This window comes from Lepidochelys kempii, chromosome 14 (assembly GCF_965140265.1).
Source record: "Lepidochelys kempii isolate rLepKem1 chromosome 14, rLepKem1.hap2, whole genome shotgun sequence".
Classification (NCBI taxonomy): Eukaryota; Metazoa; Chordata; order Testudines; family Cheloniidae; genus Lepidochelys; species Lepidochelys kempii.
The window spans coordinates 35,431,603-35,458,483 of NC_133269.1; the positions used below are offsets into that span (position 1 = coordinate 35,431,603).

The 26,881-nt window shown below is 46.3% G+C and overlaps 1 protein-coding gene across 1 annotated transcript; it reads right to left on the minus strand.

The window, feature by feature from the left end:
- Nucleotides 1–10,523: 10,523 nt before the first annotated feature.
- Nucleotides 10,524–11,345, minus strand: LOC140897482 (olfactory receptor 6B1-like). Its single transcript, XM_073310212.1, has one exon. It carries the CDS (start codon nucleotides 11,343–11,345, stop codon nucleotides 10,524–10,526), a length of 822 nt encoding a protein of 273 aa, XP_073166313.1.
- Between the last annotated feature and the right edge of the window lie 15,536 nt (nucleotides 11,346–26,881).

Genomic DNA, 26,881 nt, shown 5'->3' on the forward strand with positions numbered 1-26,881 from the left:
TTGAGGATGAAGACTGAAAGGTCAGATATGGAGTGACTGTTTGTGAAAAGTGTTTGCCAATGGGTGATATGGTGTTTTTGTTTTTAGTTGTTTAATCAACAGTGAGATGGCAAAATTTGCAGATGATACAAAAGTACTCAAGATAGTTAAGCTGACTGCAAAGGGATTTCACTAAACTGGGTGACTGGGAGACAAAATGTCAAATGAAATTCAGTATTGATAAATGCAAAGTAATGTACCTTGGAAAAAATAACCCCAACTATACTTACAAAATGATGGGGTCTACATTAGCTATTACCACTCAAGAAAGGGATGTTGGAGTTATTGTAGATAGTTCCAAGAAAATATCCACTCAATGTGCAGTATCAGTCAAAAAAGCCAATAGAATGTTAGGAACCATTAGGAAAGGGATAGATGATGAAACAGAAAATATCATAATACCACTATATAAATCCATGATATGCCCACATCTTGAATACTGCATGCAGTTCTGGTTGCCTGTCTCAAAAAAGATATATTAGAATTGGAAAAGGTGCAGAGAAGGGCAACAAAAATGATGAGGGGTATGGAACAGCTTCCATAGGAGGACAGATTAAAAAGACTGGGATTGTTCAATTTAGAAAAGAGATGACTAAGGGGGGATATGAGAGAGGTCTATAAAATCATGAATGGTGAGGAGAAAGTGAGTAAGGAAGTGTTATTTACCCCTTCACATAACACAAGACCTAGGGGTCACTCGATGAAGTTAATAGGCAGTAGGTTTAAACAAACAAAAGGAAGTACTTTTCCACAGAATGCATGGTCAGCCTGTGGAACTCATAGCCATGGGATGTTGTGAAGGCCAAAAATATAACTTGTTTTAAAAAAAAATTGGATAAGTTCATGGAGGATAGGTCCATCAAAGGGTATTAGCTGAGATGGTCAGTGATGCAACCCCATGCTCTGGCTGTCCCTAAACCTCCAACTGCCAAAAGTTGGGACTGGAAGACAAGGAATGGCTCACTCAAAATTGCCCTGTTTGGTTCATTCCCTCTGAAGAATCTGGCACTGGCCATGGTCAGAGACAGGATATGTGACTAAATGGACTATTGGTCTGATCCAGTATGGCCGTTCTTATGTTCTTATCTCTACCATTCTAGTTCATAGACTCATAGATTCTAAGGCCAGAAGGGACTACTGTGATCATCTAGTCTGACCCCCTGTATAACACAGGCCAGAGAATGTCCCCAAAATAATTCTTAGAGCAGATCTTTTAGAAAAAGTGGACTCTTGATTTCAAAATTGTCAGTGATGGAAAATCCACCATAACCCTTGGTAAATTGTTTCAATGGTTAATTGTGCTCACTGTTAGGCCTTATTTCCAGTTTGAATTTGTCTAGTTAAAGAAGAAGTGTCATTAACTGATTGTATGAGCAGACCTCTAACCTCTCTAGAATCATCTCAACAGCTCAGGGCTATAGAGGAAGATTGACACAGGTAGTCAGTGTGCTGTGAGGGCTGCGAATAAAACAAAGAGTAATTCCTTTAGGATTTAGTGCATTGATTTTAATGGGAGTTTTGCCTGCGTAAGTTCTAAGGCCCTAATATTGATCTCAGTTACACTGGAATAAAAGAGGAGTAATTCCACTGAAATCAATGGGCCTGATTCTCTTCTCTCTCACCCCAGTATAAAATTCCATTGGTCAATGGGGTTGATTCACCTTTCAATCATTCTAGTGTGAAACTGAGTAATGCCACTGTAAACAAATGAGGCTTATTCTCCTCTCGCTTACACTAGTGTAAATCAAGAGTACACAACTCTTTGGAGACTGGTGGCATACCAATGGTTTAGAGCCAGTGTAAGGAATCCACATTGGACACACTACTACTATTGACATGGACGAGAACTGCAAATTTCTCAATACAGCCAAAACCAGTAATCAATGGGAGCTGAAGGTGCTCATAGGCAGTTCTCAGCACTGCAGGTGCTAATTATCCTTCCTTTTGCCCAAAGATAAACATCCAGTAGCAACAAAAGCCCTTCAAAAGTGTCTGGGAAACTCCATCTGGTGCAGCAAGTTCAGTGTATATTATTTCTATTAAAGAATTAGCAGACTTTATATGAACTTGCATTGTCCAGGAGGGGGCTGGGCAGTAGAGGACATACATTTCTGGGGAAAAATCTAAGACTGGGGCGTGTTGGGGTCATCCTGCAGTTTAATCAAGGCTGGTCAGAGCCAAGGTGTGGCTGGCTGGCTGCAGCACACACACAAACGTAGGTGGGAGTGACTTGCATGCTGGAGGCCATTTGTGAGCAGTCCAGGCTGGAGGCTATAGCAGCAAACCTTTGTAAAGGGCACCCTAGGTTAGAAGGCAGGGGTGACACAACTACTTATTCATCTGGATTGTACCCTGGTATGTCACAGTAGTATCCTGATCTATATAATGTAGATAAAATGTTTTTCAAATGAATTAAATATCATTAAGATCCATGGGTGAAAGTGCTATACAATAACTAAAGGTGAAATCCCAGCCCCATTGAATTCAATGGTTCACTGTCAGACTAGAAGGATATATCACAGTGATCTGTCCTAGGTCTGGTGCTACTCAATGTTTTCATAAACAGTTTGGATAATGGAGTGGAGAGTACACTTATAAAATTTGTGGATGACACCAAGCTGAGAGAGATTGCTAGCACTTCAGAGCCTAGGATTATAGTTCAAAATTATCTTGAAAAATTGGAGAATTGGTCTGAAATCAATAACATGAAATTCAATAAACAGACGTTCAAAGTACTACAGTTAGGAAGGAAAAATCAAATGCACAAATTCAAATCAGGAAATAATTGGCTAAGCAGCAATACTGCAGAAAAGTATCTGGGGTGTTTAGTGGACCACAAATGCAACATGAACCAACAATGTGATGCAGTTGTGAAAAAGACAAATGTCATTCTGGGATGTATTAACTGGAGTGTCCTATGTAAGACACAGGAAATAAGTGTCCTTCTCTAATAAGCATTGGTGAGGCCTTAGCTAGAGTATAGTGTCCAGTTCAGGGCTCCACACTTTAAGAAAGGGGTGCACAAATTAGAGAAAGCCCAGAGGACAGCAACAAAAACAAGAGGTTTAGAAGTCATGTCCTTTGAGGAAAGGTTGAAGGAATTGGACATATTTCATCAAAAGAAGAGAGGCTAAGAGGGACATATAGGTAGCAATGACATAGGGAAGGATAGGAGAAAGGTACTGGAGGCCAAATTTAGGCTGCTAAAAGATTGGAGTCCAGAACCTCCATGGTAATATTCTCTGAAATGCTTCCAGTTCCAGGTGGAGGGCCAGTTAGACAGGCAGAACTGCAGGGTCTCAATGCATGGATGAGATGATGGTGTAGGGAGGAGGGGTTCAGATTTATTAGGAACTGGGGAACGTTTTGGGAAAGGGGGATCCTATAAAGGAAGGATGGGCTCCACCTAAACCAAACAGAACCAGATTGCTGGCATGTAAAATCAAAAAGGTCGTAGAGCAGTTTTTAAACTAAGGGCTGGGGGAAAACCAACAGGTGTGGAGGAGCAAGTGGTTCGGACAGAGACATCCCTTAGAGGAGGATCTATTAATGCAGATTCTTTACATCCTAGTAAGGAGGAGAGGATGGAAGATGATAAAATACCAGTAGGATCTGATGAGAAACAGTCAAATGAAAAAAGTGCTATTCAATTACATCACATAATGGCAGACAGCTAAAAAGTGACGATTTTAAAGTGCTTATATACAAATGCTAGAAGTCTAAATAATAAGATGGGTGAACTTGAGTGCCTTGTATTAAATGAGGATATTGATCTAATAGGCATCACAGAAACTTAGTGGAATGAGGATAATCAATGGGACACAGTAGTACCAGGGTACAAAATATATTGGAAGGACAGAACAGGTTGTGTTGGTGGGGGAGTGGCACTATATGTGAAAGAAAGCATAGAGTCAAATGAAGTAAAAAGCTTAAATGAACCAAACTGTACCATAGAATCTCTACGGATAGAAATTCCATGCTTAAATAATAAGAATATAGCAGTCTGAATATATTACTGACCACCTGACCAGGATGGTGATAGTGACTGTGAAATGCTCAGGGAGATTAGAGAGGCTATACAAATAAAAAACTCAATAATAATGAGGGACTTCAACTATCTCCATATTGACTGGGTACATGTCACCTCAGAACGGGGTGCAGAGATAAAGTTTCTTGACACCTTAAATGACTTCTTCTTGGAGCAGTTACTCCTGGAACCCACAAGAGGAGAGGCAATTCTTGATTTAGTCCTTAGTGAAGCACAGGATCTGGCCCAAGAGGTGAATATAGCTGAACTGCTTGGTAATAGTGACAATAACATATTAAAATTTAACATCTCTGGAGGAGTGGGGTAAACACCACAGCAGCCCACCATGGTAGTATTTAATTTCAAAAAGAGGAACTACACAAAAATGAGGAAGTTAATTAAACATAAGTTAAAAGGTGAAATCCCTGCAAACTGCATGGAAACTTTTTAAAGGCGCCATAATAGAGGCTCAAATTAAATGTACACCCCAAATTAAAAAACATAGTAAGAGGACGAAAAAAGTGCCACCGTGGCTAAACAACAAAGTAAAAGAAGCAGAGACAAAAAGGCATCCTTTAAAAAGTGGAAGTTAAATCCTACTGAGGAAAAGAGAAAGGAGCATAATCTCTGGCAAGTGAAGTGTAAAATATAATTGGGAAGGCCAAAAAAGAATTTGAAGGACAGCTAGCCAAAGACTCAAAAAGTAACAGCAAAAAAAATTTTAAGTACATCAGAAGCTGGAAGCCTGCTAAATAACCAGTGGGGCCACTGTACGTTCGAGATGCAAAAGGATCACTCAAGGACGATAAGGCCATTGTGGAGAAACTAAATTAATTCTTTGCATTGGTCTTCAAGGCTGAGGATGTGAGGGGGGAGGCTCCCAAACCTGAGCCATTTTTTTTAGGTGACAAATCTGAGGAACTGTCCCAGATTGAGGTGTCATTTAGGGAGGTTTTGGAACAAATTGATAAATTAAACAATAATAAGCCACTGGGACCAGATGGTATTCACCCAAGAGTTCTGAAGGGACTCAGATATGAAATTGAAGAAGTACTAACTAGGGTAAGTAACCTATCATTTAAATCAGCTTCTGTACCAGATGACCTGAGGATAGCTAATGTGAAGCCAATTTTTTAAAAAGGCTCCAGAGCCGATCCCAGCAATTACAGGCTGGTAAGCCTAACTTCAGTACCAGGCAAATTGATTGAAACTTTAATAAAGAACAGAATTATCAGACACATAGATAAACACAATTTGTTGGGGAAAAGTCAACACAACTTTTGTAAAAGGAAATTATGTCTCACCAATCTATTAGAATTCTTTGCGGGGGTCAACAAGCATGTGGACAAGGGTGATCCAGTGGATATAGTGTACTTAGATTTTCAGAAAGCCTTTGACGAGGTCCCTCCCCAAAGGCTCTTAAGCAAAGTAAGTTGTCATGGGATAAGAGGGATGGTTCTCTCATGGGTCAGTAACTGGTTAAAAGATAGGAAACAAAGAGTAGGAATAAATGTTTTCAGAATGGAGAGAGGTAAATAGTGGTGTCCCCCAGGGGTCTGTACTGGGATCAGTGCTGGTCAACATATTCATAAATGATCTGGAAAAAGGGGTAAACAGTGAGGTGGCAAATTTTGCAGATGATACAAAACTACTCAAGAGAGTTAAGTCCAAAGGAGATGTGAAGACTCAAAAAGAGATCTCACAAAACTGGGTGGCTGGGCAACAAAATGGCAGATGAACTGATAGTAACTGATTCTCCTCCTAGTTAATCCAGATTTGCACCTGTGTGATTCCATTAATTTAAATGGAGTTACTCCTTATTTCCACCACTATCTCTTAAAACAGAATGTGACACAGAGGTTATCTAATTAGGCCAATTAAGGTTATAGCCTGTGATTTCCAAAGCTGCCTAGGAGATTTAGATACACAATTATTAGGATCTGTGCATCCAAATCCTCTAGTCTATGTTGAAAACCCCATCCTCAGTGTTTTGATGAAAGGTTGAAAGAATGAGAAATAAATGTAAAAGACCATTGGAGCGAGTAGTGGTGAGAGAAGGCTAATGGGAGTCAGGGTTCCTGGGTTCTTTTCTCTATCGCTAACTTATGTATTCTTAGGGAAATACATAAGTTATTTGCTATATACATAAATAAATACATAATTCAATTTGCTAATTCGTCTGAGCACCTTAGTCTGTCTGTATAATGGAGAGAATAAAGCTCACCATCTCTACCTCACACTGGTGATGTGGGTCTTGATTAATTAGGATGAGATTGTGCCACCTTGACTCACATTGAAAGTAAGGTGGCTGCTCCATGTGAGTAAGGGTAAGAGCATCTCACCTTTGTGTTCACAGAATAGGATTCTAAAAAGTTATTAATTGAGGTAGGCACATAACCCCCATTATAGTAAAAGGGGATGTGGGAAACTAACTCCCTTAGGCTTCTTTGAAAATCCCAATTATAGGATTTTCACTGATTTCACTGAAGCTGTGCTGATTTACACCAGCTGGGAGTCTGTCCCATTGACATCAATAGAGCTATATTCATTTACACTAGCTGGAGATCTGGCCCATTGACATCAGTGATGCTATGGTTGATTTACACCAGCTAGGGATCTGGCCCATTGACATCAGTGATGCTATGGTTGATTTACACCACTGGAAGATCTAGACCAGTATCTTTTTTTCCCCTCCCTAAACCATTGCTGAGTTTGTGCGTGTCAAAAATGTAAGTCACTGCTGTTTAACGAAAAACAAAAATGCAAACATTTATTTCTTTTATTCTACAGACTCAAACACTTATTTGAGAGGCTGAAGAAAGATATTAATGGTTCAACATTGAAGAGCATTGAAGGGGAAGAGGATGAAAAGTCAGCAACATCTGATAACATGGCTGACAATGTGAAGTGTTCTTTAGAACATTTGTCGATCTGTTCAGATTATCTATATATAGAGAGCGACATCTAGAAATCCTCGATACTGTTTATATTCTATCTATCTGTCCAGCATTCATAGTATTTGTAATGCAACTATTAACATCTTGTCTAGGTGCACTAAACAAAATTAAGAGTTGCCACAAAATCTCCCTTTGCTTTAGCTGCTGCTACTTATTTACTTATCTTCTTCTCCTTTTGTTCCTGCTGGTCATTTCTTCCTTCTTTACCCATCCTACACAATATCATCTGGTAAACTGAAAATCACTGCAGTGTATTTTTCAGACACCCACATATTTTGTGCAATGAATCATTGCACTTAGATAGAGACACCATTGTTAATAGGAGACATAAAATATTCTCATTTAGGACCAAAATCCAAAGCCCTACAATTTATGGTAAAGGAGTAAGTCCATTAACCCTGTAGCAGGCTGCACTATCAGCTGGAGACATTTACTGGAAGAAGACATGGTCATATGAATTAAGGCAGTTTATTACATATAAATGGATATTATTAATAAACAGGCATGATAGAATTAGAACACTTGATAATTCTAGGATACAATAATCATGGGGGCCATATAAGCAGATAGATACTGCAGTGCAACTGTCATACTGAATAGATAGATAGATAGATAGATAGATAGATAGATAGATAGATAGATAGATAGATAGATAGATGATATAATGTCACTAGAGAACCATACTGCTGTGAGCGGATTCATACTCCTAGGATTTTCCGAGTTTCATGACCTCCATCTTTTGCTCTTCACAGTGTTGTTGTCTCTCTATATCCTCACCTTGATGGCGAACACCCTGATTATTATGATAATAAATGCCAATCACACCCTTCAGACCCTCATGTATTTCTTCCTTACTCACTTGTCCTGCTTGGAGGTCTGCTACATGTCAGTCATCATCCCAAAGATGCTGGACAACATGCTGGTGGAAAAGATGGGCATTTCCTTTGCGGGATGTGCCATGCAGATGTTCTTCTTTTCTTTTCTTTGGGGTTGCAGCATTTGTTTTGTTTTTTGCAGTGTAGACATACCCTTCACTGTTGTGAAGGTGATATTTACTGAAAGTAGCATGGCTTCAATCCCGCAGTTGTGGTATGATGTGAAGAGTCTGTCATTTTCCCTCAGTAGGAATTGTGCGTACTCAATGAAAGTTTTCTGGAGACATACTGCATTTGGGCCAAACCTCGAAGTCCTTGTTTAGTTATGTGGGGTGGAATTTTGAGCTGTGCTCAAGTGACTTAGGAACCAAAGTGCCACTGAATATCTAAGGGACTAGGGGCCTGATTTTTAAAGGCATATAGATGCTTGACTCCCACAGACTTTCACTGTCAGCCTCCTAATTGTTAGTGGATTTGGGTGGTCAGTTTTTCATGACCAACTTGAAACATCTTCAAGGTTCCCAATTTCCAGAGGTTTGGGACTCTCTGAAAATAAAGCACCTTGATCACATCTCAGATTGGACACTCCAAAAATGAGGCACTCAGAATCACCATTCACTTATGAAAATCTTGGTGTTAAGCTGAAAATCGCAACCAAGACCTTTGCCTCAGTAAGGACTCAGCAAAATCTGAATGAGGCCCTCAATATTGCCCCATAGCCTTCAGTGGGAATCTGTGTAACTCAGCAAGGAATAAACCTGAATAAGGACCTGGAAATGGGATGCGAATGCTGAGATTTTTGAAGTTACTAGTTTTTTTTTTTAAATCCCTCAGGTGGCTTTTAAAATCTCTGCCAGTGTTTGCAAATTAGTAGGGAAATTATAATTTGTTGGTCAGACCCTCAGCTCATGTAAATTGTTGTACGTGACCGATTCAAAGGAGTTACATTAATTTATACCAGCTGAGGCTCTTGGTCCATTGTCTTGCATTAAACATTGCCACAGATTAAATTGTGTCAGTTCATACCAATAATCTTTTCTTTTCTTTTTTATTGTAAAACATTTAGTGAATGTCAGCACAATCATTTTCAAGTATATATAGCTCTAATGAAAAAAAAATCATTTATTTTATATTACAGAAGAACAACCTTACTGGAAGACTCAATATTATTGCAGCAAAATTGGAGCATACTGAAAGAAGAAGAAGCTAGAGAAAAATCTATTAATACAGCTGACAAAGCCATTTTTTCTTTATAACATATGTGAGCCTGTTCATATAATCTATCTATCTATCTACCTATCTATCTATCTACCGATGCAGTCTCACATTTGTACTCCAAGTATCATAACAGTATCTAAGTGCCTGAAACAAAAATAAAATGGCCACAAAATACACAAACTCTTTGATTCAGGTGCTGCTAGAAGATGTTTCTTCTTCTGACTTTCTCTTCTTCCTCCTTACCTCCTTCTTCCTTTTCACCCTTCCTCCTCATTATCATCTATCCAGTCAGGAATGACTCTATTGTCTACTTCATCTACTCATTGTATGTAATGAGTATATACATACAGATTGCATAGTTATCAGAAGGCAGAGAATCTCCTGTCTTTGGGACCAAATACCCCACCGCACCAAACCAAACTGTATTAGTTCTTCTGAAAGAGCTACTCCATTATCTGTATCCAGTGTTGTTACAGCTGTGTTGGTCCCAGGAAGCTCTGTGTAAGCTCAAAAGCTTGTCTCTCTCACTAACAGAAGTTGGTCCAATAAAAGATATTATCTCACCCACCCTGTCTCTCATCTCCATTAGCTGCCAGTCAGTAGCAGCTAGTTATAGTAATTAGGATTATCTACTAGAGAGATACATAATCATGTATTTTAAGACCATATATATAACATGAAAGATGGGTAGGCTTGGCAAATTCAATTTTTATTTTTGGTAATTTTGATAGATAATATTGTTGCTTATTTTGAACCTTTTTAAAAATATTTTTATCAATTTAAATTTTCATAGTTGCAAAAAATTGTGTGTTCCAAGCATTTTTCCCATTTTTATTTATTTAAATTTTCACAGTGGTAGGAAATTATGGATGTGGGTCAGACAATGTGTGTGGGGAGGTCAGACAATGATTGTTTAATGACAGTAGATGTTGAGATGCAAAAAGTTAAAGCTTAATAACTGTTAAAACCCAAATTGTCAACATCAAGTCAAAATAGAAAAAGTAAATATCCTTAAATCAAGCTCTAATAATTTCTCAACAGTGTTTTTCTTACTTTGCCTATCTGTAAATTTTGATTATTATCAATGGAAATATTTTTTCATCGGCGTGTGTGTATATGGTGAAATCGATGTTTATTGACATTTACCGATAAAAATCTAATCCTTCCATGCCTAAGAATAGATTATTCATAAATCTTGTTTGGAATAATTTTGAAAATCATGGTCTTGTGTTGGGACAGTTAACAGAGAGAAAAAGAGGTGCAATATATTGAATAAATAGTTCAGTACAGCATCCCTAGCTCTCCTTTTCTTCTGGGATTAGCCAAAGGACCAGAGAAAGGGATCACCCAGATTCTACTTCTCTAATTCATGATAGCTCCTATCCTAACCAAATAGTGTAGGGTTATTCAAATTCTTTTCAAAGTCATAAGCCTACTGACAGCTTTTCTCAGGGCTTCTTTTACCTCTCTGTTTCTCAGACTGTATATGAGGGGATTGATCAGTGGAGTCATGACCGTGTAGAAAACAGAGATCACTTTGTTTAGGTCTCTAAGGGTGTTGATTCTTGGTAACATATAAGCAATAGTTAGAGTCCTGTAGAAGACTGTCACCACAATGAGGTGAGAGGAGCATGCTTTTTTTCTGTTGGTAGTGGAAAGGATTCTCATGATGTTGGAAATAATAAAAACATAGGATGTCACAGTCAGTAAAAATGGAGGTAGGGTGAATATGAAGGCCAGGACTGAAGCCACAAGTTTCATTGTGCAAGTGTCACTGCAGGAGAGGTCTATCACTGGGGTGTAGTGGCAAAAGAAATGCTCACTTTTGTTGGGGCTGCGGAAAGTTAACTGCATAATCAAGAAGAAGAAGAAGGAAGTAGCTAGAAGTCCGATGATCCAACAGCCAGCTGCTAGTTGGAAGTAAAACCTGCCATTCATAAGGGATGCATAATGCAGTGGTTTACATATTGCCAAATAACAATCATAAGACATCACAGATAAGAGACAACATTCTGTACCTACCAAGTAACCAAAGAAAAAAAAATGCACAAGGCAGCCATTGTATGAAACAGTTCTGTTCCCAATCAGGAAATTGGCCAGCATCCTGGGCAGGAGGACGGAGGTGTAGCAGGTCTCCAAGCAGGACAAGTTCCCCAGGAAGAAGTACATGGGGGTGTGAAGGTGCTGATCAGCCACAACTAATGCAACAGTAAGGACGTTCCCAACCATGGTCACAATGTAGATCACTAGAAACAGCAGGAAGAGAAGAAAGTGCAGCTTCTGGAGATTGCCAAATCCCAGGAGGCTGAATTACATGATGAATGTTTGATTTCCCTGTTCTGTCGTTTCCATGGGAAGTACCCAAATTAAGTAAAACAAATTCTGCAATATAATTTGAAAAATATAAAGTTAACTGGCAATGCAGTGTCATCAACTAGATTCTATACTTTTCAAACTCCACCTTTCCCAGGTGGTTACACACCTAAAAAATTGTGTTGCCCTAACACATTCTGCACCCACTAAAGGGAAATTTTGCCACTGATTTTAATGAGAGCAAGTTTTTACACTTAAGGCTTGGAATTTCAGTGCTGGCTAAGGGAGTCAGGTGCCCAGCTCCATGGGATTTGGGCATCTTTCTTTCTTTCTTTCTTTCTTTCTTTCTTTCTTTCTTTCTTTCTTTCTTTCTTTCTTTCTTTCTTATATTTATGAAATAATTATTAAAAAGAAGGAGAAATTAATTTGCTTGTTTATTGATGCTGTTGTTCAAGGTAATAATGATGGGATAATAATGAATGCAGACAACATTAGAATTAATTTCAGTTAATAATTCCAAGGAGTGTTACACATTATGGGATAATGTCCCCAGGTAAGTGATGGAAGCCTCGTGACTTGAGTAATTGGTCAAAGTAGTGAAATCAATGTGTATGTGAGTTTTCTATTCCTGTGTGTGTCCTTGAGAATGTACAATATCATGTGTTTATTACGAAAAATATTGTGTAACTTTTGTGTCTGTTGTCAGTGCTTCTTCTGGCGTTCAAGTGTGCATTATTGTTGTGTTTGTGAACACACAGTATTGTGTGTTTATTCGTGAAAAACATTGTGTGACTACATCTGTGTTGTGAATGTGGATTACTATGTGTGTGTTTCTACGTGTACATCATTGTGTATTTCTGGGCAAATATTATTTTGTGCATGTGTCTGTTTGGAAGTGAACATTAATAAGGACTTACCGCTGAACCTGGGATAAAAATCTAAAGCTGCTGTCTTCCTGCAGCTGCTCAGACAGTGAGATTTTAGTCCATTCAAAGGTAATGCCTACAATGAATCATTTCCTCCCATGCCAAGGCCAGCTCATTTCAGGAGTCCTTCAACGTTTGTATTTGCTGTCTTGTTAATTTTAAAACAAAATTTGCAAGAATTATTTTGAGCCACATTTTCAAATGTCACTTTTATTCTGCATCCTGAAAGGACTCCAGAATGGTGCAAAAAATTCCATATTTGGGCTTTTATTTTCAAGGGAGTCTAAGGAAGTTCGTGCAGTAGATAGGAATTCAGAACTTGTTCCAGGCCCAGGTCCTCCAAGGTATTATGCACCCAGCTCTCATGGGACTTGGTTTTTGGTTTTGCCACTGCCATACTTGGTGGCTCTGAGCAACAGCCAATACTTGGTGCTTCACAGCAGGTGAAAAATCAACTCATCCAGTGCTGAACATGAAATATATCTTATTCCATATGCCCAGAGGCCAGCTCAGAAGAACTCAGTTCCCGTTCCGGCACCAAATTAAATGGTGCCCATGGATGAATTTAATCTGAGAATGACATCGGCCTCATGATATCCTCGAATGGAAGGAACTGTCATAACTCAACTCTATAGATGATCAGGGAAAAAAAGTCCCATTATTCACTGCTCTGTCTATCTAAAGTGTCCATATGGCTGCCATGACCGCATTCCAATGTATAAAGTGCAGGGTTCACCAAACATTCCATCACGATGTTTTCTAATGTATAAATTGCAGGGTTCACCAAACAAAATTTTCACAGAAAGTCTTCACTTTCCTTGAACATTTTCTGTTTTTCACTTAAAGAAATGAAAACTGGGAAAACAAATAGTTTTGGCTGAAAAATGTATTTTTAATTTAATTTAATTTAATTTTTTGACAGTTTTCAGACAAAAAAAATCACTTTTGAGAAATGTTGGGGATTTTCTTTGACAAAAAAACCACAACATTTTCATGAGCAAACAAAGTTTCCAACCACCTCTGTTTTAACCACTGACTCTTTAATATATTTATCCTCCCCCCAACCCTACAAGGCAGGGCAGTACTATTATATCCATGTGTAACCCTTCTGCCTGTCAGAGTTGGCAGCAACAAGGGCCGGGTTCAGTATCTAGGGGTTCCATTCCAATAACACAATGCAAAACCGGCTCGAGCCCCCACCCAGTGACCTGGGACAAATATATACCACCCCCGCTGGGTGCCTCCAAGAGGCAATACTTCCCCTCTCATAAGCACATAGTCTGAGTGTAACAAAAAGCCTTCTAATAACAGAGAGAAACAATGTGGCATTATGTTGGGGAAACACCACCAACCAGGATTCATAACCCACCCCAAGCAAATTGGGGCGTGTCCTTTCCCTTTAGTTCTTGAGTCCAGCAACCCAAAATCACCCAAAGTCCCAAAAGTCCAATGCCCCAAAAGTCTCTGTCCCCGGTCAGGGCAGCCCCAGAGTTCAAAAGTTTACCTCCACAGTTTTACCTCCCAACCTGGGTGGAGATGGGGTGGGGTGGGTTAAGGGGAACCTTACATGGTCCAAAGCTGATGGTCCCACCTCTCCATAGGGCTCCGCTCTGCCAGCCACCCCATGGGCTGCTCTAGGCATCCAACAAACTGCTCTTCTCCACCAGACGCTCCGCTCGCCGTCCCGCAAACTGCTCTGCTCCACCAGACGCTCCGCTCTTTTGTGATTTCAGCTTGTTGTAGAGGAGCCTCAGTGCTGGTGCATCATTAGCCCAAAGTGAATTCAGCTCAGCAGCCTGTAACTAGACTCCTAAGCGAATCAAAATTAGCTCGGATATTCCATAGTAGAGAGAGGAGGAAGTGCAATTAGCCTGTAAGGCCCTCACCAGGGGGCCCATGCCACCAAGAATTAATACTTATCCCCAGCCTCTCTCAATTCACAGAGTTTTGGAACCCATGTCCCTTGCCTAGCGAGTGCTACTTAGTTGATGGTGAATCCCTCCATCATAACAAAAGGCCAAGTGCAGTTCCACTGTCCTTGATTCCCATAATCAGGGTAATAACAATTTATTCTTCCTGTCCCAATAACAGAGACACTGGGGATCCCACAGCAGCCAAAGTGACCATTTGGGCAGCTATGGCCTCATTCTAGGCGGGGTGGGTGTGCCTAAGCAAATGAGATCAGCCCATGAAGTTTTTTTCCACAACTTGCCACACCTCACCACCAGATGTCAGAGTGTAACTCGTTCTGATTCTGCTTACACATGTTATAGATGGGAACCGTTGTCCAGACAGAATGACGTGCCCAAGATCACACAGGAAACCCATGGCAAAACAGGTAGCTGAGCTGGGTCTCTCAGGTTCCAGGTTAGCGTCCAGACCACCTAGACCATTCCTCCTCAGTCATTGCTGTCACGCTGTCTGGAACGGCTCACAACCATGAGTGCCAATCGCAGGTCAGACAGTCAGAACACAGGGCTGACACCCCAAACTGGTGATTTATTCTATAATTAGATTTCACCAAGCCAGGAAAAAATGTGAACTCCTGGATCACTATATTAGTATTACCATGGAGCCACAGACAGTCCCCTAGGATCTCCAGCCATTCTTACCAACCAGATAAACTGGACTTTGTGATAAAAGGTTATTAAAACAAAAGAATCACATTCTATTGGGTTACTCCCAACCCCAAAGGGTCAGTCACTTATCCCAGGTCAATGGATCCGCTTGATCTCACATCAAAGGCAACACTGGCAGCAAATTTCTCGAGGGAACTAACTAAAGGTTTTTCCTCTGTTGACTAAATGCAGACTGGGTCTGTGGATTTCCCTGTGTCAAACACAATGACCCATGCTTTGAAGTTAGCATGTTTTTCATTTACATTTCCGAGGCTCCAATCGCATTTGATGGGCAAACATAATTACCGGGATACATGCGATGTAAATTGCAATGTAACAGCATACAACAATCCTTCGTTAGTTTTAATGAAGTTCACACATCAAGTAAATTCACACTTTTGATCCAGGGTTAATTAAGTAGAGGGAGATACATAATGTAAAGGGATACCATTCAATAGCTTAGGAACCAGTAGGGTGATCAGATGTCCCGATTTTATAGGGACAGTCCCGATATTTGGTGCTTTTTCTTATATAGGCTCCTATTACCCCCATCCCGATTTTTCACACATACTGTCTGGTCAGCCTAGGAACCAGAGGAGAAGTGACTTGCCCAAGGTCACCCAGCAGCTCAGTGGCAGAACTGGGAAAGACTCTGCCTAGATCTCTTGAATAGCAGTCCAGTTCCCCTGTCTCCTAGGTAAAGGCAGCGTGGCCTTTAGGTGTTACTCAATGCAGATAAAAATAATACCCTTTATCCAGGACGAAGAGGAGATGGTAAAGTGAAATACACAAGGCCAGTTACCCAACTGGTGTGAATCAACGTAGTGCCACTAATTTTTTACTCCTTTACCACTCAGCAACTCTCAGGGAACTGGTCTATGCTTCAGTGGTACTGAAGCTCTCCAGTGAGAGGGTATCATGCAGCGCGCTGGCCCCGTTGGGTCAGAATCCATTTTAGTTGCATGTTTTGCATCTCTGATAGATCTGCTGGGCAGATGGGGTGGCAGGTTCTCTGTATATGCAGGGGGCATAAGACCATGTGAGAGTCACCTAGATGCTTGCTTTACACTCCCCAGGATTTCATAAAGACGGTAGAAACCATGTCTGGAACGGCCTGAACAACATGTCCCGCACCAGGAACTGGAGCTGGGTGGACGGCTCCCCTTTCAATCAAACACTGTGAGTGTTGCCTGAGAATTCACTGTGACGAAGATATATTTTTCTGAGAGACACAGAACTTAGAAGTCAGAATGGAGTTCTCCGCACTCCTCCTTGCTCTGATTCAGGGGTACAGTCCTTGCTGGGTGCATTCGCCCCCTGCACTGATTTGGGGTGCCATCCCAGCCAGGTGTATTCCACTGCCCCTCACTTGCACCATAGCTCATTGCAAAATCCATTCCTTCCCTCCCTCTCTATCTTCACAGATCGGGGCTTGCCGTCACTGTCAGATCAATTGCTCACTAGTGCCTTGCCTAGAGAGTGGGACACTGTCACTGCAGGATGCACTTACTTCATGCATCTGGGAAGCCGGGAATCTTGTTGCCAGGTGAACCTCCCAGAAGTGGGGAGATGCTGTAGTGCACGAGGTAGCCAGGGTGGAGTGTTGTTGTTTGCTTCCGTCAGTCAGCTGTGGTGATCTCACACTCCTCGTACTGCCCCGGGCATTGTGAGGAAAGCACGCTGCCCTTGTGGGATACTTCCGAGCAACTTGGTCCAGGAGGCTGCTAACAGAGGCTGCCTCTTGTGTGCGAGCCTTTAGCCAGAGCCGGGGCAGATGCCTCCTGAGGTGGTAGATGGTTGAGCAGAGCAGCCGGCACCAGGGGAGAGGAAAGTCTGAATGCTCCATACAGAGGGAGGTGAGGGGTATTTGTTAAGATTCAGCCTTAACCGATGTCAGATGGGGGTTACCCAGGGTTGGGGAAGGGCAGGGCCGTCCCTAGCTATTCTGGGGCCCTACGCAGCTCCCTCCCCTCATGGGGTTGTGTGTGTGGGGGGCCCCAGGCTACCGCACAGAGAAGCTGGCTTGGGGGGTAGGGGGGAACTGCCCCCAGCACTCACCAGCGGCGTGGCTGGGGCCAGGACACTGCATTTCCCGCTGCCGGGCAGTGTAGGCCCGGCCCTGCTGCAGTCCTCAGGAGAGTGGGGGTGGGGCTGGGGCAGAGCAGATGTGGGAAGATGTGGGGCTGGGGCGGAGCAGGGGTTGGAGCAGCACGCAGCTGCGCAGGGCACCATGGCTCTGGTGCTGGCATCTGGTTAACACCCCATTAAGGTGTATGGGGCAGCACACAATTCCCATATCTGCCTAATGTGACTGTATCCCGCTATAGCCAAGGCCCACAATCTATGCAAGACACTAGTGCAGAGTTAACCTGGGGTAAATGAAAGGTTCAGTCTGTGAAACCTGAAAATTAACTTCAGAATCACTTTGTTGCATTTTCAGTATTTTAGCAAAATGTTTCTATAAAAACCGACAAAGGAAAGCGAGAAGTAGGGTTCAAGGGGCATTTAAAGGATGCACACGTCTTGTAGGGAGAAGCAGTTGTGTGGAGACAGACTGAAGGATGGAAATATAGAAAATAAAGAGGAGAAGAGGGGACTGAGGCTGGAGAATCAGAACAAAGGACAATAGCAACGTCTAGTTCTCATGGAGTATTTCTCGTCCATCAATCTCTTTATAGGTGGAGAAGAAGAGTCGCAAGGACGCAAAGTGACTCCCAAAAGTCACACAGCAGCCCAAGGCTTAGAACCCCCATATCCCAAATGCCAGTCCAGCACTCTATGCCGCGGTACTGCACCGCACTGTCCCCATAGCCTCTGGAGACTGTTTCCGTGTGGAGTGTCTGGCACGACGGGGCCCTGATCTCAACTGGGGCCTCTAGGCACTACAGGAACGTGCACAAACGCCAGCCTGGCGTTCACACAAACAACCCTACTGCTATTTCGGCAGCGAGCACCTGCACTATGCACCATGTGACTTGCAGTAGCCTGTGCATGGAGTGAACCCAGCCCTGCCAGTCATCACAGCGAGCTCTTCATTGCACGGCTCTAAGCTGGAAGCTGGCAGCCAGCCCAGGAAAAACAGGCAATTCTGACATTGCAGACTTTCCAGTCGCTCTGATTCATGGCTGGTGGTTCTGCTGAGTGAAGGAGCAGTGGCCATGTGGAAGGTCAGTCTCTCAGCTTTGCTGCCCTAAGACTCAATGCGGCAGCCCACTGGGAACCTGGGAACCCAGCCTGTGCCCACTAGTGGCTTGCATAGGTTGTGCAGCGTGGTTGTAGAAAGATGCAGTCACCTTGGGCAGCCGCAGGAATTGTGTGCTGCCCCATGCACCTCAATGGGGTGTTACCTCCAGGATCCATTGCTTGGGGGGCCTCACCAAGCCCATCCCAGGATTGATTCAGGCTAGTGGAAGGTGGCAGTCACTGCAGGGGGCCTTCACTCCCTCCTCAGCTATGGAAAATTGAGGTTCATTGGCAAGGACCAACCCATCTCCCAACAAGCTGTCATTTGGAAGAGCCTATCACCTGTTGACTCAGAGCAGCTGTCCCAGCATTTCCTGGACAAGGAGCCCTCAGTGCAGGTTCTCCCAGGTCGCATGCATCGGTGGGCGGTTCTCTCTGAATGCAACAGCCACTGAAATTTCCTGCTGCACCCCAAGGTCTCCCTCCACACAGAGTGAGATCTGGGTCTTCTGCACACTGACAGGGGTGGGGTGGGCGTGTTAAGATTTTGCTGCAACAGAGGGAAGTGAAGGGAAGTACAGCAAAGTATTGAGTCGGGGTGGGGTCCCGTGCCACCCTTCTCCAACCTCTCTGTCCCTGTGCTGGTCCCAGGCTGAGTCATCCCCACTAGTGCTGGTTCCAGGAGGAAGCCTATGGAGGAGGAAAGGGTGCAGAAGACTAACCAGAATAATGTGATTGTTAAGGTCTGGTCTCTGCTTAGCCATGGTGGCTGGGAGCAACATCACTGCACAGACTGGGTTCTCAGGTTTCCCAAGGGCTGCAGCATTAGGGTCCATGGCTGTAAAGTGGAGAGACTGAGTTTCCACATGGCCACTGCTCCCTCGCTCATCAGAATCCGAGGGAAAAGTAACTCAAAACTCTTACTGGCATGGGGGCCCGGCTCCAGGAACTCGAGAAGGGGGCGGGGCCTCAGGCAGACGGGGCAGGGCTGGGGTCAGCCTCCCCCAGCAGCCCTTCAGTGCTGCCCAGGCCCCGCCGCCTGGCGCTCCGGCACCGCTTTAACGTCAGCTGTGTACGGGCCTGTACCGGCAGCCACTTCTCACTGGCACGCCACACCGGCCGGTACCGGCCCACTTTCCCCTCCGCTCAGCAGAACCACCGGCTGTGAGTGGGACACGCTGGAATGTTAGCAATGCCAGAATCGCCCCTTTGACCTCGGCTGGCTGCCCCTCACTGTAACCCACTAGACCCCATTCCCCTCCAAGAGCTGGGATAGAACCCATGAGTCCTGGCAAAGTCTCTCTCGCTAAAGAGTTAGTAACAAAGGAACAGCAGAGATGTGGTATCTGCTAGTTTTCCATAAGTCTCTCAGGGTTATCCAAGATAACTTTGGGGATCTCTGTCTTGCATCCGGAATGTTCCCTGAAAATCTCCAAACAGCTCAGAGATACAGAACCATTCCCTGGATCCATTCTTATAGCTGTCTTCCCCAGAAAGCAATCTGGCAAGTGTTCCTGTCAGCTCATTGCGAAGTTATCTGCCAGAACACTAGAGTTTTCACATGCCCCTGGACTCATGGTGAAATTATCCTCCCTGCCACCACCAAAATTGGAAATGGTGCCCCTGAGTGCACAGTACCCTACCGTGCTCCCCCATAAGAGCTGCATTAACAGGCAACTCTGCAAGTTATCTGCATGCCTCTGCAAGTGACCCCCATGCCTCTCGATTTCCTTGGCCAAATGTATCCTGTCCCCATTCTGGCAGCTAATTCAGAAAAGGAGGGAAAGAGCTCACCACTGCTACCACCTGAGGGGGGTGTTGGGTTGAGATCAGCTGGTCAAAGCAGGCAATAGGGACAGAATCTGAGACTTGAAGCTCCTCGAGTGACCTCTGACCTTTCCAGACCTGCCCTTCAATCAGACACAGCGATTGTAAAGTTGAATGTGATCGTAACTAGACCCATTTTAACCCCTTCACCACACAAGACAAAGCCCGTAGGATTCATCATGAACTATTTATTTCTCCTCCCCTGGCTCCCTACAGCCACCAGCCACCCTGGAGCTTTCCCTCGTCTCTCCCAGGCTGTGCTCACTTGATTGCAGGAGCTCAGCGGATGGTCGAGCTTTGCTCTTTCGCTTCCATTCTTCACTTCTTTGGATGGCTGCATTTGCAACTGAGCAGCCGGATGGAAACACTGAGTCCTCTGTCTCGGCAGGCAGGCCCAGCAGCTAAAGCCAAAGACTCATTGAGAACAGGGGGAGGTTCGCCTGAACTGTCAGGAGTGGAGGCTTGGCCCATAGGGTAGGGTTACCATATTTGAACTTTCAAAAAAGAGGACACTCCATGGGGGGGGGGGGAGTGGTAGCCCTGCCCCCTATCCCCTGCCTTCCACTTCCTGCCCCCTGTGTGTCCCCCACAGAACCGCCAACCCATCCGACCCCCCCTGCTCCTTGTCCCCTGACTGCCCCCTCCGGGGACCCCTGCCTCTAACCACCCCCTGGGACCCCACCTCCTATCTAAGCCTTCCTTCTCCTTGTCTCCAACTGCCCCCTCCTTAGACCCCCCACCCTAACAGCTCCCCTAGAACTCCACCCCTTACCTGTCCCCTGACTGCCCTATCTTCTGACAGCCCTGCCCCCTCACAGACCCCTGGGTCTCCCACACCTATCCAACCTCTCCCTGTCCCCTGACTGCCCCCCAGAACCCCTGACACATCTAACCCCTCAGCTCCCTGCCCCTGACTGCCCCCCCAAACCTCCACCCCATCCAACCCCCTTGCTCCCTGTTCCTTGACTGCCCCGACGCCCCTCCACACCCCCGTCCCCTGACAGCCCCCTCCAGAACCCCTGACCCATCCAACCCCTCCTGCTCCTGTCCCCTGACTGTCTCTTGGGACCCCATGCCCCTTCTCCAACCCCCTAACCCCCTTCCCATGCTGCTCAGAGCAGTGTGTCTGGTGTGCGGAGCCAAACACAGAGCCGCGCTCCCCTGTGAAGCGCGCAGCCCCGCCCCCCAGAGCGCTGCTGGCGCAGCTCGCTGAGGCTGCAGGGGAGGGGGGCAGCAGGGGAGGGGCTCTGGCTGCTGGAGGCCCCGATGTTAGCGGCTCAATCCGGCCCGGCTGCCCTGTCAGCCGCGCCGCGCTCTGTACAGCGAGGGAAATCCCAAACCTTTTGAGAGTTTTACCAGTTCCTCCCGGATGGCTATTTAAAACCCCAAAAGCCAGACATGTCCGGGAAAATCCGGACGCACGGTAACCCTACCAAAGGGACTCCAGGATCTGCAGCTGCTGCCACCTATATGGTGAATCCTCCGACTCATCACCAAACAGCTCTTCCCCATTCTGCAACCTGGCCCCACGGTCTGACCGTGCAGGAGAACAGAAACCCTTTGGGACAGCAGGAGAGTCTCTTCAATGCTGCACTCTTTGCATGGCTTCCTGCGGTCAGCGTGAAACACAACTACCCTTCCTCCAGGAGTCTCTCAAGAAGCTGCTGGCGCAGTCACTTGGCACCCACTCGTAACGGTCTCGGGCAGTGGCATTGCAGAGGGAGATGAGCAGACCGTCCCTTCTATGACTTCCTGAATTGCTGCCAGGACGGATTCTTCTCTGCGCTCCAGAGATTCCCCAAGGACAAGCAGCTGTGGTGGGGGAGGGGGCAAGACAAGCACTCCCCCTGAGCCCTTGACTAGCAGGCAAGCAGGACTCTGGGATCAAAGGGATCGGTGTGTCTTGCTGGGAGAGCAAAGCTGGAGAGCGGAAAAGGGCATTGGAGGAATTGTAGAAAAGTCAGTGTGATGGCTGGGTAATGGGCAGCCAGACCTAGTGGTCAGAGGCAGAGTCCACACTCACAAGACAGGAGTTGAGAATCAGCTGGGTCAGCACACTGGAAGAGCAGAAGCAAAAGACCAAATTGTGTTCAGAACCTCAAATCAGATGAGTCACCCCGAGTCAGGATGCCAGGAAATCAAGCCTGGGGAGTGAGAGCAGGAACAGCTAACACACGGTCCAGAGGGGGCAGGGGGGAGCTCGGGTGTTCAGACAGCTTCTTGTTCCTGCCGCTGGTTTAAGGAGGTCCTGGGGGCCGATTAGCTGCTCTGGGACTCTGCCAATAGGCCTCAGGGATGGAGCCTCAAATTGGGTCTGGACTTCATAAGTGCTAGCTAAGCAGTTTTTCATAGGCTTTCCAGGTGGGGTGCTGGAGTGTGGCTGCTCCCAGGAATCCTGCAGACCCGGGTTAATGACCCATGGGTCATGACAGTGGGTGATCTCTCCCGGCTCAAACCTCCTGCAGGAAACCGTCTCCAGGATCCCGGACAAATCCTCTGAGAAGAAAAAAACACAGTCATGATGACAAATAGGCTATGGAACAGAAGCCCCCTCTTTGTTGCAACAGCCCCAGGTTCCCAGAAGAGTGGACAGTTCTTACCTCCAGGAGATGTCTGGGATCTTCCATCTAAACCTCAAGGGGACCCCTGTTGCTTGGTCTGACAGGATGAGATCATCTGTCCCCACTGCTCCCTGAGTTGGGCTGGCTGCAGCACACATCTGTGTAAGAGGCTGGGCCAGAGACTGGAAGAGCGATGTTACAATCAGGTTCCAGGCACCCCAGGAGAACAGAGGGTCTGAAACCAGAAGACGAAGCAATCAAATCAGCGGATTTGACAGAGAAGTTTTGTACCATACAGGGACATCAAAGAAGGTCTGTTAGGAAAGCTACGATGTTAGTCTGGAAACTGCAAAGGCAAAGATTGTGACTTGTTAAGGTTTAGTTTTAGTCATTACAAAGTGTGTTGTGTTTTCTTTGTCTGTTTGAAATTTGTCTCTTTCTCTTACTTAGTATCACTTAAATCTCTTCTTTGTTACTATGCTTCCCGAACCACCTCAGTGTTGTGTGTTCGAGTGAAGTGTGAGTCTCCAGCCTACCTAACCGGCTGAGCTGTGCCCTGTCTCTTTGAAGGTAGTGAATAATTTCTGAGCGGTGCTGGGCCCAGAGTCCAAGGGCAGTTCACCAGACATCTCGTGTGAAGCCCAAAGAGACCAAAGGAGCAGGAGAGATTCAGGCCCCACTGACCCATGGGAACTTCCCAGAGAAGAGGCTACACAGTGCTCCAGACACAGCCAGCAGGATCCCTCCCACAAGCTGGGCCATGTCCTTCCCCATCCAGCCACACAGCTTCCTCCCCACCCCAGCCTCAGGAACCCCTCCCATCTCCCTACTCTCCCCACCCACTCTCCAATACCAGGCTCTTTCCAGAATGGAAGCAGGTGTGTACCAGAGTTCACTCACCGCTAGATCCTGGACAGGCCTCGTGTCACAGCTTTCTAGTGGGGCTAGCAACCCCGCTGATACTCACTCTCGCAGTTTGTTGGCTGGGAACTCAGCCCTCCAACCAAGTGACTGTCCTGAAGTCCACTCCTTCCTCGGTCGTGTTCCTTCCAAACAAAGTCCAAAAATGTCTTGAACAGAAACAAGGGCTTTCACCCTCGTAGGGAGCTCTTCCTCAGCCTGATTTTGGCTCGGCCTGCCCTTCTTGGGTTTCTATGGTCTTCTATGTCCCCTTCCTTAGGGACGGTGAGAGAACCCAGTCCTACCCTGGACTCCAGGGTTTGGCCCAAGGCCATCTACTGAACAGCTCACTCTGTGTATTTTTGCTGCTGTTTTCCCTTGTTTCCTCTCAGGTGGGGCTCATCTGATCATCAATTTGGCCTAGCCCCAGGCTTTGCAGCCACAGGCCAAACCACCCTATTAGATACCCTCCTCCTTCAAATCTGGTCCAGCCCGGCTGACAGGTTTGTTGAGGGGATGGTGAAACTCCATTGCTGATCAGGAGGAGGTCAGAGTCTGTTCTCTAGGAGCTGAAGTTTTGTTTGTCCTGCTGCGGGAAGTGGAGCTGGAGAGCAGAAATGTTATGTGAATGAGACTGCATGATGGAGTTGGAGACTGAGGGATGGGAGCCTCCTCCCAAAAATGCTCCCAGGAGAACAGGTTTGAGGAGATCTCTGGGGAGTCTCTTGCTAGGAAAAAAACAAGGATGGCACATTGATGGAGATGTCTCTGTCCCAGGGATGGGAAAAGCTCCCAGCAAGGCTCTGCGGAAGGGATCCCATTTCTCCCCCAAGACACCCATATGCCCAAAGAAGTAAATGGCTCTTACCTCCATGAGGGAGCGGGGTCTTCCCTCTCAGCCTCTTTGAGAACTACCACTGCTTGGTTTCCTAGGACAAGGTGACCTGTCCTCACTGTTCCCTGAGGTGGCTCAGCTTCTGACTGCAACCATCTGGGAGGCTGTCACACACCCCAGGGCCTAGAAGACACGGGGAGAGGAGGCTCCTATTCATGTCACACTCTGAGAGCCCATAGAAGGACCAAAGGAAGAATAAAGGGCAGGAGATGAAGCTAGCCCTGAGCCTCTGTCCCATCCTCACCTCCTCAAATGTGGAGCTTCCTGAGCTTCAGTTGGGCAGACAGTCTGTAGCCCTGACACAAAGGTCCTTCTGCACCATATGGGGCAGGAAGATCTCTGCCTGGGAGCAAGGGGAATGGGATGGGGGTGAGATCAAGGAAAGAGGGGAGGGGTATGGGTGTGAGGAAAAGAGCTCCTGCCCCACATGAAGGAATTTGGGGGACTGAGTGAAGGACCCAGCTCCACAGAGAGGGGAGAGAGTTTCTGTGAGTGCCAGGGGCCTCCATTTCCGCTTCCACTAGCCCCCCATTTACAGTGAGACAGAGCAGTACCTGCAGCAGGGAGCAGGAGTTGCTGAACATGGGAGGGGAACCTTTAAGAGCATCAGACGAGCCACAGCCCTTGCAGCGCCTCGGGCATCTGGTGCAAGTGCCGGATGATGTGGAGCTGGCACATGACCTTGGCTGTGACATCCTCGTGCTGCAGGGGAACGAGAACATGTCAGAGACGGAGACACTCCCCAGGAATCAGGGAGGATTAAGGGCACCTGGACCCAGCACCACCATTTCCACCCAGCAGCTGCTCATGTCTGAGTGGTAGATTCACTCTCCTGACCCCCAGGATGGAGGCTTGCTGTCCTCTCTAGTGACCTCCAGTGCCAACCCCCCTCCTTGTCGGGCGAGCTCCTGCCACCTCCCCATCCGTGCCCCTGACAGCTGTTCCACCTCCAACCCACCTGGGGACACTGCTCAAGTTCGTAGAACCCTCTCTTCCACCCCCACCTCCATCCCCACCCAGGTAGGGCAGGGAGGGAGCTCTAGCCAGGGGAGCAGGAGGGATTCTGGCAACAGTGAAGTGGGATGGGGAGAGGTTGAGACCTTTCCCCAAGACACCCCAGTGACAAAAGCTGAAGCCACAGGATGGCAGCCCTGGTGAATGGGGCAGGTCAGCAGCCCCTGCTGACTGAATCCTCCCATTCTCTCTAGAGCGGGTCCAGCCCTACCAGCAGCAAGACCAGCTTCCCACGCCCATGTGCCTCAGCCCTTCCTGGTCAGTCACCATCACCAGTCAGTCCTTGGCCTCCCAGGCTGCCAGGGATGGGAGAAACTCTAGATGGTGGCTCGGGTGACATGGACACTAGGCCATGGGGAAATGGGTGCAGCTCTGTGGGGCAGGAAAGGTTCACAGAGGGCACTTAGGGGACTCTTCTGCCCTTCCCAGGAGTGATAGCAGAGCACCACATCCTAAGAACAGAAGTCCATGAAGTCCAGAAGTCCCCACTAGGCTCCTTGCCACCAGGCCAGCGAATGGCGTTAGGATGGGAATGAGGCCCTGGGCCCCACCCCAAGCTCCTGAGTCTATTGCAGCTGCTTACCGTGCCCCCCATCAGTTGCTGGGCTTCCCCCAGGAGGGAGTAGACGTGGACCAGCCCAACCTGGCTGACACGCAGCAGGGGGTCGTGGATGGCCAGCACTGCTGTCTGGAGGAAGTATCTTTTCTGCCCCTCGGAGAAGAATTTTCCAGACCTAAAACGAACGGGACATGAGACTCAAGCAAATTGCCCAGAGCCAGCCTCCAAGTCCTGGAGGTACAATGGCATGACCATCCAGTGCCCCAAAGGGAGGGTAAGAGAGCTGCTGCACCCAAGGCAATTCATTCCCCAGGAGGCTTTCAGGGTCTCAGGGAAGCCCCTTTATTAAAAGGTCACAGATTCTCAGGGACCAAAGCCTCCAGTGGCTCTTTCGGGAGGGCAATTTATGGCAGGGGCCATAATGGGCTGGAAATGGATCTCTAATGTGTGTGAGCAGGCCCACTCTACTGTGCAGTGCACAGAGATGACAGGGGACCCTGTATTGCTTCCAGCAGAGAGATCTCTTGCACCTCAGTGGCTAGAGGAGTGTGCGTGTGGGGGCGGGGACGGGGTTGGAGCTGACAGACCAAAGGTATCTTCCCCGCAACTTAGTGCTTTCTCTGGCCACTGGGTATGGCCTGTGAAGCTCCTTGGTTTCTTCAAAGGGGAATCCAACCTGCAACCTGACAAGGACAAGAAGACTCATGTCCCAATCCCTATCACAGACACTCCTAGGAGACTTTTCTTCCACTGCAGCAATTCAGCTTGTGGGAGGTGGGACAAGCTCACACAGTCTCTCTCACGGGGCGTCTGTGGAGCAGCATTCTGTAGATGCCCTTGTCGATCCAGGAGCCATTCCAAAGCTTCCTGTGTGATGTTGTGGAAATCACCCAATTCACCTTTGACTCCAGTCTGGGGGCACTGTGTTATGGTGTGTTCGAAGGTTTGGATATTCTCACCACAGCTGTG